Source organism: Zootermopsis nevadensis, unplaced genomic scaffold (genome assembly GCF_977971745.1).
Source record: "Zootermopsis nevadensis isolate Lab colony 2312 unplaced genomic scaffold, Znev_1.0 Znev_ptg000030l, whole genome shotgun sequence".
Classification (NCBI taxonomy): domain Eukaryota; kingdom Metazoa; phylum Arthropoda; class Insecta; order Blattodea; family Termopsidae; genus Zootermopsis; species Zootermopsis nevadensis.
Window position 1 is genome coordinate 1,746,748 of NW_028259162.1, and position 13,028 is coordinate 1,759,775.

The 13,028-nt window shown below is 41.5% G+C and overlaps 2 protein-coding genes across 9 annotated transcripts in view; one reads left to right on the plus strand and one right to left on the minus strand.

Annotated features, from left to right (window-relative positions):
• The window catches only part of LOC110827823 (uncharacterized), a 194,655-nt gene that overhangs the window by 21,384 nt on the left and 160,243 nt on the right, over positions 1–13,028 (plus strand). The gene's annotated exons all lie outside the window — the stretch shown is intronic.
• LOC110827818 (potassium voltage-gated channel protein Shaw) overlaps positions 1–13,028 on the minus strand; it is a 105,881-nt gene that overhangs the window by 9,261 nt on the left and 83,592 nt on the right. For all 4 annotated transcript variants that reach the window (XR_002542474.2, XM_022059864.2, XM_022059865.2 and 1 more), the window contains exons 5-6: positions 7,945–8,139; positions 991–1,966 (exon numbers count right to left, since the gene is read on the minus strand). Coding sequence is in view for 3 of the 4 variants with exons in the window: in XM_022059864.2 (XP_021915556.2) it covers positions 991–1,966; positions 7,945–8,139 (1,171 nt within the window). In the remaining variant the exon portion in view is untranslated. The remainder of the gene's footprint in view (positions 1–990; positions 1,967–7,944; positions 8,140–13,028) is intronic.

Consider the following 13,028-nt stretch of genomic DNA (forward strand, 5'->3'; position numbering starts at 1 on the left):
TGGTTGTGAAACGTAATTGGGAATATGCAAAATTCTGCGGGACTTATATATTTTTATGGTTAGAATATACTTTAATGGAGGACATCGAATTTACTTGCCGTATAAGTTTAATCGAACGGATTAAATTGTAATTACGAATTGAAGATATGAACAGTTCTCCTTGGCGGTGACTTCAGGTTAATTTTTAATGTAATTTTAACAGGTATTATGGGACACAATGAGCAGGGGTACTACAATTTAACTCTTTGAAGCACGAAGACAGAGTGTGAAGAGCGGTGAAGGGGGGGGGGGGGGTTAGCTAGAGAGACAAATACAATTGTTACGGGGGAATACAGATGAAAATGAAGTTTTCCGACTACGTGTCTAGATTTAAAAAAAAAAGAGTTATGATGTGAAACAAATTGTGATGTATATTGAACACTATGTTATCGGAACATTTATTTTATTTTAGGAAGAAATATAAACAAGTAGAGATATGCATTAATGTTTAATTACCACTTATATCTTTTGTTTTGTTCATGTACGCAAGTAACTGTATCAGTTTGTGAGGCTAAATGTATTTTGTGTTGATTGTGGATTTTTTTTTTTGGGTTGTGTCGAGTCTCGTAGGGATTGCCGACGTTTCGGAGAATCTTATCGCTTCAGTGTTCAGGGTTGAGGTGAAGACAGAGGCGATACGTTTCTCCGGAAAAGTTGGTAACCGTCTACAAGACTACACTGCGTCATACTCAGAATACCGCAATTTCCCGGTAAATGTACTTTACGTCTGATATATCTCTGCCGTAGGGCCTAATGTGTTTCCCGTGAGATCTGACAGAAATGTTGCGTCTCTAGTCCGAGTTATGAAATTAGTTACTTAGGAATTACCCAACCACCCGTAGTGACATTAAGTATTTGAAGTAGCGTTGTTAAACAAACTATTAATGAATGAATAACGGTGACTTCTGGCCCAAGCGGTCTCAGTTGCACACTGCTACCATCAGCACTCACCTATCTTCTGACCCATCATATCTTTTGGATGGTTCTGTTTGATGGCGTTCATGCGTCTGTTCTGCACACCACCGGGAGGGCCACACCCCGCGGGCATGACACCCCCGGGCCCCCCTGTTCCACATCCCTGAGGACCCCCTTGTCCCGAGGCCCCAGGGAGCCTTGGCCCTCGTGGCTGCTCCACCGGTAAAACCCTCCGTCGCTTTTTGGGCAACTTTGCTCGCGCCTGCGTGTGGGAGTAATACATCGCGAAGTTTGACACAATGACCGGCACTGGCAACGCGATGGTCAGCACCCCGGCAAGGGCGCAGAGGGCGCCCACAAACATCCCCACATACGTCTTGGGGGCCATGTCCCCGTATCCCACAGTGGTCATAGTGACCAGCGCCCACCACAAGCCGAGAGGGATGCTGTTGAAATCGTTGTGAGGATTCGCCTGGATCCGCTCCGCGTAGTAAACCAGACTGGCGAAGATGACGATGCCGAGGACGAGGAAGAAGACGAGCAGGGTGAGTTCTTTGGCGGATGCGCGGAACGTCTGGATGAGGATCTTGAGCCCCGATGAGTGACGGGTTAGTTTAAACAATCGCATGATGCGAATTATGGAGAAGAACTCGAGGATGTCCGCGTTTTCCAGGTGGGATGCGAACTTCTGAAGCACCAGATCTATGTAGAAGCTGAGAGTGGCGACAGAGTCGATGATGTTGACGGACGCCTTGATGAATTCCCACTTGTTGGGCGTCGCGATGAACCGGATGAAGAACTCGAGCGTGAACCAGGCGTTGCAGACGCACTCGATGTAGAAGAAGGCCTCGTGGGCGTTGGTCTGAGTCTTGTCCAGTGTCCACGCCGAAGTGTTGTACGAGGTGTTGACTGTGATGTTCCTGATGACGGGAACGCGCATGTCCGGGTGAGTCTTCAGGCAGAACGACAGGATGGACACGCAGATGAAGAAAACGGAGATCACGCCTATGATCTACAACACAGACAGAATGCCCTCTTCATACACCGTGTTCTACAGTCGTTTAGATGACAAAGAACAAAAGACGTACGTCGTGGGAATTGATCCCGATCTCAAATACGAATTTTGAGAATGCTGGATTAGTAACTGCTTTTTTTAGGATCCCAAATTTTCAAATCTAATGTTGAGTTATAATTTTATTTGAGAGTTAAGATTACGTTTAATTAAATTAACACTTTTGGAAAATGGAAACCATTGAGCATAATGGACGTGTCAATTCTGCCTCTATCCTGAGGGTTTATGACGTATGAATGGAATGGTATTGTTTTCATATTTCTGTGTCAACTTGCAACGTTTTCCAATTAAATATGACTAATACGTAAGTAACTAGACGGCTTACGGAACCCGAAGGTTCATCACCGAACTAACCAAAGCCCTCCACCGGACCCTGTCCTGGGCCAACCAAATCCAGTCTCCTTCAACTCCTATCTCCCATAGATCCCGCCTGAGATTATCCTCCCATCTACGTCTAGGTCTCCCCAGCGGTCTCTTTCCCTCAGGCTTCCCAAATAGTGGACCCAACCAACCAGATGGCTTACGGAACCCGAAGGTTCATCACCGAATTAACCAAAGCCCTCCACCGGACCCTGTCCTGGGCCAACAAAATCCAGTTTCCTTCAACTCCTATCTCCCATAGATCCCGCCTGAGATTATCCTCCCATCTACGTCTAGGTCTTCCCAGCGGTCTCTTTCCCTCAGGCTTCCCGACCGATACCCGGGGCACACCTCTTGCCCCATCCATGCGTGCTACATTCCCCGCCCATCTCATTCTTCTCGACTTAATCACCCTGACAATACTGGGGGAGGAGTACAGATTTTTAAGCTCATCATTATGCAGTTTTCTCGATACCTCATCGTCTTCTCTCCTAGGCCCAAATATCCTCCTCAAACACCTGCAATCTGTGTTCCTCACTCTGAGTGAGAGACCATGTTTCGCACCCATACAAAACAACAGATGGCTAATACATATAATGCAAAATTTCGAAAGATATAAAATAATAATTTTATTGCCCGCGTTAAATTATGTAATGGATAAGTTAAGCGTTGAAGTTAATGGTGTTTTTGGAAACGTTTATGTGTCATTCATATACCATATTTAAAAGTTTATAACGTTTATAGTATCATTTTTACTTGCATCTGTTGACATCTTACGCACAACTGTTACAAAAGTACAGTCCACGACTGTAATCTTGAGACTTGCAATGAATGCAGGAAGTCCGTAGCTTTAAAGGCAGACGCTATCACCCCGCAAGTCTCAAGATTACAGTCGCGGACTATAACTTGTGGTCAGACGGAGGAAAGCGATACTTGGTGTTACCAAGGCCTTTTGTGGGTACAGGGCCCCTAATCTACAGATAGATTAGTCTCGAGAAGAATGGATTCTGAGAGCTGTATCAACTAAGTTGTCATGTGGCTTTTCGGAATTACCCGCCGTCCTTTGCGAGGAAAGGGCAGTGTAGGGCTGTCATGTTTTGTCGTGATAAATAAATCATCTATAAACAAAGTCGCAGCTTCACAAAATGGTTCCAAGGCTGTCCGTGTCTTGATGACATTATTAGCGCTTCATCTCCTTGCTGTGGGATTGAGTGGAGACGAAGGAGCGATGGTGTATGATGACGTAGGTGGAGGGGTGGGTTGAACTCTGAGCAGATACTAAAATATTTGGTATATCAAATCTAAAACTTCTTGACGATGGTGAAGAGTCAATTGAATAAAAATTTTCTTGGATATTATCCATCGTCTAGTAAATATAAAACGTAAAACGACGTTTCGGAGATTGGACCCTATCTCCGGACCGGAGATAGGGATTAGCTCTATCTAGTGGGCCCAACTGTGTAGGAACCTGAAGACGGAGATAGAGTCCCATCTCCGAAACGTCGTTTTACGTTTTATATTTACTAGACGATGGATAATATCCAAGAGGTCCGGAGATAGGGATTAGCTCTATCTAGTGGGCCCAACTGTGTAGGAACCTGAAGACGGAGATAGAGTCCCATCTCCGAAACGTCGTTTTACGTTTTATATTTACTAGACGATGGATAATATCCAAGAGGTCCGGAGATAGGGATTAGCTCTATCTAGTGGGCCCAACTGTGTAGGAACCTGAAGACGGAGATAGAGTCCCATCTCCGAAACGTCGTTTTACGTTTTATATTTACTAGACGATGGATAATATCCAAGAAAATTTTTATTCAATTAAAATATTTGGACTAAGGAACGAATTAAGTTTTTTTTTTTTTGGGGGGGGGAGATCTTCCGAGGAAGACAGATGGTTACCCGTGTAGTCCGTGAGGGTGTTGAAGTCGGGTCGCTTAGAAAGCAAATACGTCGTGTTGAATAAGTAATTCAGTTTCTCTGGTGACCTTTTGTATTCAGAGGTCATTGAAGAGGTGTATGTGAGGTCTGGACACACAGAAAAGACACTTAAACAAGAGATGTACAGTGTTGAAGAGGAGTCTCTGAAACAGGCTGATATTTTTAGACATTTCACACTTTTTTTCTTCGAGTGTGCTCTTCGATTATTTCTTTTGAGTTTGGGATCTTTTACAACACACCGTTTTAAACAACGTTGATGTGTGTTCCTTCAAAAAATAATTGTAATTGTGCGTAAAGATTTGTACGCCTAACGTGATGTAGACAATTTAATATTTTAAGTATCGGGTTATTTTAAAAGAAATAAAAATATATTTATTAAATTTGGTTGAAAGCCTTTCACAAATTAGACAGCGGGAGTGAACAGGGCGTGGGCTGTAGATGAGATAGTCTTTACAAATTCATTTAAAGACGGCTTTTTCAAACGATTCTGTCATTCTTGTCACGAATATAATTTATATTTCAAATGTTTAAATGTATGTAGGTCACTTTTACATTTTAGACCGAACGATGAAACTTCACGAACTTTGGACAGCCTTGACAAGTGTTATGGCAAGCTTCAAGCTTTTCATTCGTTACAAGTTCGGTCTGCGGGGTATCGGATTATACTGAGACATCGCCACTCTTTTTCCATTTTTCTTGGCTTCATCATCTGCCATAAAAAATCAACCAAACTCCACACCGCCGTCGCCTTATGAACGTGATGTTACGTCTCGTAACGAAGTAGTCGCAGTGTGTGGATGTAACTGACACGGATTCATGATCCGTAGTTTTTGGTTCATTAAGATATAACCTACTTTTGTGTCGTGCCGCGTTTCCAGGTGTCATTATTTTTATTCCAGATGAGGTGCTATCAAAAGGTTTCGGGATTGAACATTTTTACTTTTCCTGAATTCACTGTTGTGGTTGAGGATTACTGTTCTTTCGGTGTTTCTTGTAGTCGTCGCTGTAAAATAGTAGTTTATTTAATGACGCTATCAGTAACTGAAGAGTGTAGCGCATAGTGATGCGTGACTTTATATGACTTGTTTGTTTCGCTGTGACTAAATATAATAAAATCCTCTCGAGCGACAAATCGCTTCAAGATGGACATCATTCCTGATGATGGAGACAGAAGGCGTATCCGAAACGTTGGATTTCTACGCCATTTTTACGCGGCTTCTCGCATCGAGAGGATTTTATTGAATGAATAATTAAATGAAGACGACATGAAAGGAACCGGTCGTCGCCTACTTAGATGCTGTTCCTTCGATTAGGGGCTTTTATAAAATGAGGTTGTTTGCATTCCTGATTTCTGTTCTGGAACTCCTGGGTTCGGATCTTAACTCTGAAATTGAGACCTTCGTAATGCAGCTATAAACTCATTTTCTGAGATAATTATATGGGGCGAAGTTTTTTTTTACACGGAGGAATTGGTCGACACCGCTCTAGATAGGTTTCTTCGTGACAGGAATAAAGATTAGCGAATTCTCGGCGAATTCCAGATTCTTTAGTTTAGTACTTTGGAATGTATCGGGTGTTGAGCACGTGACTGCACTGACGTATCACCGGGCGCACTTAATAAAAGAATTCTTGTCCACCTGAAACATTCCACTGATTCATAAATCACCGTATTCGACGAATTTTATACAAAGATGATTTCTTTCTTTTTCCTTAAACTTTTTAGAGGGCTGTAAGAGGAAAGATATTTCAGGAATTTCCTGATATTGAAGGGAGAGGTATATGAGGATTTAACGGATGATAGGGCCACAGTAATCAATAAATACACCGACGAGAAACTGTCTGAAGATTGTACACAGATCGAGAGTTTGTCGGTCTGCAGGATGTAACGGAGTATTTGTACGCTATGTCCCAATTTTTTACTCCTGAAGACGGAGGAAAAAGCATCATTCGAAACGTTTCGCTTGATTATTTAATCATCTGACAATGACGGAAGTCTAAGACACACATAAGCTAGAATTAAAAACAAACTGCTTTTAACTTTATTTCATCTCGCCCCCTCCTCCCCCGACCATCATAACACCAGACACGCCGGAATATTTTAATCACACCTAACGCGTACATAAGTCTCTGATTTTTTTTACTAAAGGATTATAAATATAATATTCAGAAATAAGACAGGGGAAGGTGGTTATAACATAAATGGTTTTCACAGAGTTGCCCGGTACTGCATTTAATTGTATTCGGAAGATAACTGGTTCGGTTCCCGGCCGAGACACAACAGTTATCGAGACCAGGTTCTATGAAAGTTGTCTTCTGATATACCGCCTTTGGACAGATGATGTCCACTACCTTTCATGTCCGTTGTCACGATAATATTTATAATTTATCAGATGGTGCAAAGCAATTTAGCAATATAAACTGGCAGAACCACGTAGAAATGAAAACGCCAGCTTTTGCCATTCCTTGTTGCCCTGTAAGGAAACTTTTAATTAACTTTGCATTGTTTGACGCGCGTGCAAGTATTACATTGAGACTTTGGTTTTACTGCTCAAAGTGGAAGGCTGTTTTATAAACTTCCATGCTTTTACCAGCTTAATTATCAGTTAGTGGTGTTTCTTCAATGTTTAATGTCCTTTTGTGTTTATCCGAGAGACGTTCTAGGAACAGAACTTTGATCTTCGAGAACTTCATGAATTATCCAAAACAAACCCTGTGTCTCCCCAGTCGTATTAATTGTGATACCCAAATTACATTAAAATCTGAGATACTTCCTGCTGTTATGAATTTGTATTCTAGCGAACGGGATGTCTACTGAGAAGAGATGTTTGTGTTTAAAAGTCGGACATGCGCAGACCTGCTTACATGAACCTGAAACCGAAGTCTAGTTTGTGTTACAACAGACGTAGGCTTGCAATTTAATTGGGATTATCAGGTTTGATCCTCGAAAGAACGTTTTGGAATCGTTGCTTTTGTCATGAGCCAAGTCGGAGGGTAATTACCAAATAGGCCCGCTTGTTAAAAACTTTCAATTGGCACTTGAAAGACGTTAATGAACTGTATACCTTAATCATGAGGAGAATAGTAAGAACTTACACAATGTAATTAAAGCTCTTGGTCCAAAGATAATCACGAGATGATAAATATTAAAATTTTGTATGTTGGATCTTGAGATCATCATAATCTTCATCAACCTCAGGGACTTGTCTTCCAGAGCAGTGGTATTCAACCTTTTTTTGTTCGCGTACCCCCAGATATAATTTCTCTTCAACTTTGTACCCCGAAAATTGTTGCTGTATAATTCAAGTTATACATAGTATATAATCTACATCTGAAATAAATTAAATAAATTGCATTACTGATTGTTCAGTGTTTATCATAAAATAATATATATTTTTAAATTTCACGTACCCCCTAAGATGTCTTCGCGTACCCCCGGGGGGATTTATATTCGGATGAATGGAGTCACATGTTGGCAAGGTATTTAATATTGATCATTAAACCCCAAGTTACTGTGAAATTTCTGTGTGACTTATTTTGGCGTAAACAAAATTCGATTTTGAGTGGAGACTTCATGTTTGATCCTCGAACAGAGAACGCGAAATTTATTTAGGGCTTACCTTGGCGGCGTTGGAAGAATAGGGCTCGTCAAAGAGGGACCACATCTTTGGTTTGATGTGTTGCCACCATGACAGGGTGCCCGAGAAGTAATCCTCCTCAAACCCAAACTTCCGCGCCAGTTCCTCGTCGCTCGGCTTGTCCGTGTCTAGATCCAGTCTGTCCAAAACCGCCAGCGTCTCCTGTGTGTCTCGATGCTGCAACACGCAACAACAGCCCCATTGAAAAAGGAGTTCTTGAAGCTGGAAGGGTTTTTGAGTCTCATGTGTGGGACGTGTTTTTAAGCCTTTGAAGCACGATACCTCAAATAATCACAACGCGTCTCCATTATAAACTATTTAATGCTGTTTAGGGAAATGTTTTATGTTTTCTCTAAGAACCATGTAAATCCTGTTAGTAGACATTGTGGTCAAAATATACGATAATTGAATGCCAACATGTAGGTACCAATCCTATTGTCATTAAAACTAAAAAATCTCTAGAGATTCTATTGAATATGGGCTGGCAGTTTTATATTTGTATTTCGTTAATCATTGTACTTATTATGCTGAATAGATTTGGCTTGAAGGTGAATGCGTAGGAGCTTAGCTTTGGTTCGTGTGTAATCCGAGTAGACAGTCATTCGCCGAGCGCTTAGGCAACTTCTCTAACACTTCAGTACAGCGTGTAGTATCAACAGAATTCCGCAGGCGTTGCTGATGAATTGCAGAGTTGGGTTCCTTCCAAAATTTCTGAGGTGGTGGTCTCAGGCAAAACATGTTTTTTTGAGTGTGTGTGTTCTGGAATTCCTCTGAAGATAAGGGGTAGGAGAAGTCTGATGGTTGTTTGATGTGGGCGGACAAGATACGAAATTACTTCCAAAACTTGGTGACGTGAGAAATGACACCCACTCTGTGGTGCTTAGTTTCAGTTACAGTGAATCACCAAACTGTGATACGCGAACCACGAGGAAGACTTTCGTTATTAATGGATCTTCTCACGTGACAGAACTTTTACAAGAATTTTTTAATGTCAGATGACAGAAAATAATCAATTTGAAAAAGAAGAGTGAAAATGAGAGTTGTTCTTTGGTATAAACATACTTTATGTTCCTGATGTTAATTTTCTGCATACACGTATTTATAGTCAAACCTATGGCCCTTAATAGGCGAATTTAATTTTTCCAATCTGTTCCTTATCTCTTTTTTAAAATGAGGTTCAAGTTCTCACAGCGGTGGAAATGTGGATACGGTATTATGATTTCTCACGTAATGTAGCGTTTTAAGAGGTTACCGACGTTTCGGAGGTCCTTGATGCCTCCTTTATCACCAGGGCAATCGCCCTGACGGTAGCTGCGGTCTGACAGGAAGATGGAATCGATTAATATGAATGTTTAATAACTAGGGGAGTTGCCTGACGGCATTGGAATTGTCGTATTCCTGATGAAATTAATCCAGTAAAAGAGTTAATGTCGCAGACTTCGGGAATATAATAGCCAAGGGCGTAATGTGGATATTTATAAGGACGGAGAATGAGGAAAATTTCCGCATTTAGGTTGGTGTTTGTTGTGCGCAGTAACCAGATCAGTGCCGTCACTAGCCTCTAAAACAAGAAGCAACTTAGCAAACTTAGTTAAGGCGCCACACAAATTGATAATTGTTTCCATCAACACAGTCACCCCCCACCCCACCCTCAGCCTATTAATAGCACAGAGACTGAGTACGTAGGTTTGCAAGGCTTGAATCAAAGTTAAAGTGATTCGAACCTGTTTTGTGGTACGTTACCATTACAGACAGATCTGACCTTGTTCCTGAACTGAGACAGGTCTACCAATGTCATTCACAGTAGAAGACAGATTGCTAGAATGGTACACTGAGTGGTCTATTTTTAGCCATGGATGTTGTTTGAAGTCTGCTGACAGTGAGAGATAGGGGTTTGATTGTCGGTAGGGAAGTGTAAAGTTCTTTTAACCCACCCCAATTATTCTTGTGTGACTCACCCGGTCCACTGTCTAACGGCAGAATTTTTTTTTCCTCGGGGGGTGATTATATAATTTTATAATCTAACATTATCTTTATTCCACTAACTGAAGTGTATATTGATCACCTGCATGGAAATAATCAGCTCCACGGAGGCAGTTTGTTTGTTAGTTAGCTTTATTATACGTAATAGAACCCGATAAGATTTTGACAGTTTTAACAATAACCCGCTGTTATGACTGACAGACTTTTTCTCGTGTATCCGCGTCGGTAAGTGTAGTCTCTCTTCCACACTGTGTAAACTAATATTTTTTCTGGTCATCAGCCAGTCAAAACCATTCTTTTATGCTGTCTACATAACGTCGCTGAATTACAGCCAAGACTCAGCTTCCCCAGAATAAACCCCTATCCTCTGTAATGCAAATCGCTCCAATGATTAACAATCTCCTCTCCATATTTTTTGCTTGGGTGTGAAATGACTTTTTAAACATCAACCCACGAAGCCTTGAGGAGGCAGTCGCTTGCCTTATGGCATTTGTTTAAGTTTGATTATAAAGCATATTATATTATTATTAAGTGTTCTGTCTGACGACAGGTCCATATGAACAGGATCCTTCCATCCTTTTCTCGGACTGGGACCTGTTCATATACGTTCTTGGCAGATGATCCAGAAGTGGTTTGCCATTGCCTTCTTCTGTGTGTGAATGGAGTAATTGTTGGGATGCCACGGAGGAAAACTCCGTGTTGCCTAGACCACGGCTTTGCCCAACACAAGTTATAAATTCGGGCACCGCCGGGAATCGAACCCGAGACCCCAGGATTACAAGGCCAGCGTTCTAACCGCTAGACCACCTCATCTTATTTTTATTTAGTGTTCTGTCTGACGACAGGTCCATATGAACAGGATCCTTGCATTCTTTTCTCGGACTGGGACCTGTTCATATACGTTCTTGGCAGATGATCCAGAAGTGGTTTGCCATTGCCTTCTTCTGTGTGTGAATGGAGTAATTGTTGGGATGCCACGGAGGAAAACTCCGTGTTGCCTAGACCACGGCTTTGCCCAACACAAGTTATAAATTCGGGCACCGCCGGGAATCGAACCCGAGACCCCAGGATTACAAGGCCAGCGTTCTAACCGCTAGACCACCTCATCTTATTTTTATTTAGTGTTCTGTCTGACGACAGGTCCATATGAACAGGATCCTTGCATTCTTTTCTCGGACTGGGACCTGTTCATATACGTTCTTGGCAGATGATCCAGAAGTGGTTTGCCATTGCCTTCTTCTCTGTGTGAATGGAGTAATTGTTGGGATGCCACGGAGGAAAACTCCGTGTTGCCTAGACCACGGCCTTGCCCAACACAAGTTATAAATTCGGGCACCGCCGGGAATCGAACCCGAGACCCCAGGATTACAAGGCCAGCGTTCTAACCGCTAGACCACCGTGATACTATAAAGCATATACCGCGTGGGAACGACAGAAATGAATCAAAATTACGTTTTCAAAGGGTCAAAGAAGTAATTTAGAGACATTTGATGATAAATAAATAGATGGAAAGACGCAGAGAAGCGTTGGTGGACTTGGTGTGTACGGACGACAAAGTGACCCGGGCTGTCAGTCGCCAGGACGGGTCGCCGCCTGAGGCGTCATATGCCACGTGGCCGCTCGCAGTGTCTGCTCTTGGAACGCACGGGTCGCTCATCCATCACACGGACGTCATCCTGTTCATGTCCTTGTGTCAGTCTGTCTCGTTGCTCGCCTCTCTTCAACACTCTTGCCTGTCCGGATGTTCCATTCCCTTACATTTCGTCTCCCATTCTTTCTCCTTTAATTTATGTCCGCGTTATTTCGCATCTTTCCTTCGTCATTGTCTCTGTCCGTTTATGTTCTCTTCGTATATTTCCCTTGCACGCTAAGTTTTAAATATCTTTACCTTTAACTACTGTTATCTTTAATTTTGTCTATTTTCTAACTTCTAACATTCACGTTTCTTTGTTTTCCAAATAAACAAAAATTATTCTTATTTTATCTATTTGTCAATATTTGTTTCACAGTACAACCTTGTCAGTATAAAATAGCTCACCGGTACTAGGTTTCTAATAAATTTCATGTTCACTTCAATAGGCGAATGGCGAAATAGTATATTAAAATAGGCCACTACAGTGTCCTTCACAATACAGTGGCTAATTAGTCAAGCATTATTTCAGTCGGCTAACAAACCACCCAACAGCCAACAAGCAAATCAATTAGCCAATCTGCTAGGCACATTTTTTCCATACTCCAATGCCTGTAAGAAAGATTTGAGTTGGCAATTCTTATTTTTACGTAAAGGTCCGTTCCGTTTTGTTCATTTCCAAATTAATTAAATTTTTAACAGAGCGCCATTTACAGATAATTACTCGTATACGATGATTATTAAAAATTTTAATTATTTTTGTCAGACCTGCAGCTCGTCTCATTTTACTTCGCTCATATCAAGCCTGTTTTACACACACGTCCGTGTATACTAGTAGAACTTTTGTCTGTACATTTGCAAGCCGGTAAGCTCGTCTATTCTTTCCAGATTTTCCATCGTGTTATACATTCGTGTCTCCGCCCCTAACACACGTCTGTCTGCTCGCGTCCATTAAGCTTCATTGTTCATACGTCCACTTGGTAAATGTTGAACAAATGACATGCTGTTACCGCATACACCAGTCACTAGGCGACTGTCAGCGTAACGACTTTCGATGGTTTTTGTTTGCGTGTTGAAGTGAACACTTGTGTAGTTTCAAATTTTTATGCGTACTTTTCAGAGGGGGCACGAACTGAATGCAGAATCAGATTACCTTTTTCATCTGTCTTTTACGAAAGTAATTGACAAATTTCGACAAAATTTGGCACAGACGATTTTGCTAAAAGTTGTGAGGTAAATTTGATTTTGTTTTGTATTGGTTTGATAAAAACCACTGTTTAACACGAAGATCAAATTAAACTTCATCACATTTTTTTATAAAAGTACGCGGTACATAAAATACGGCTCCGTGGCACAAATAGATTGATGTAATCTGCATCATTAAATTTATAAATTTAGTTTGAAAAATTTTTCTGTGTAAAATGTATTCAACGAATTTAAACGTAAGGTTAGT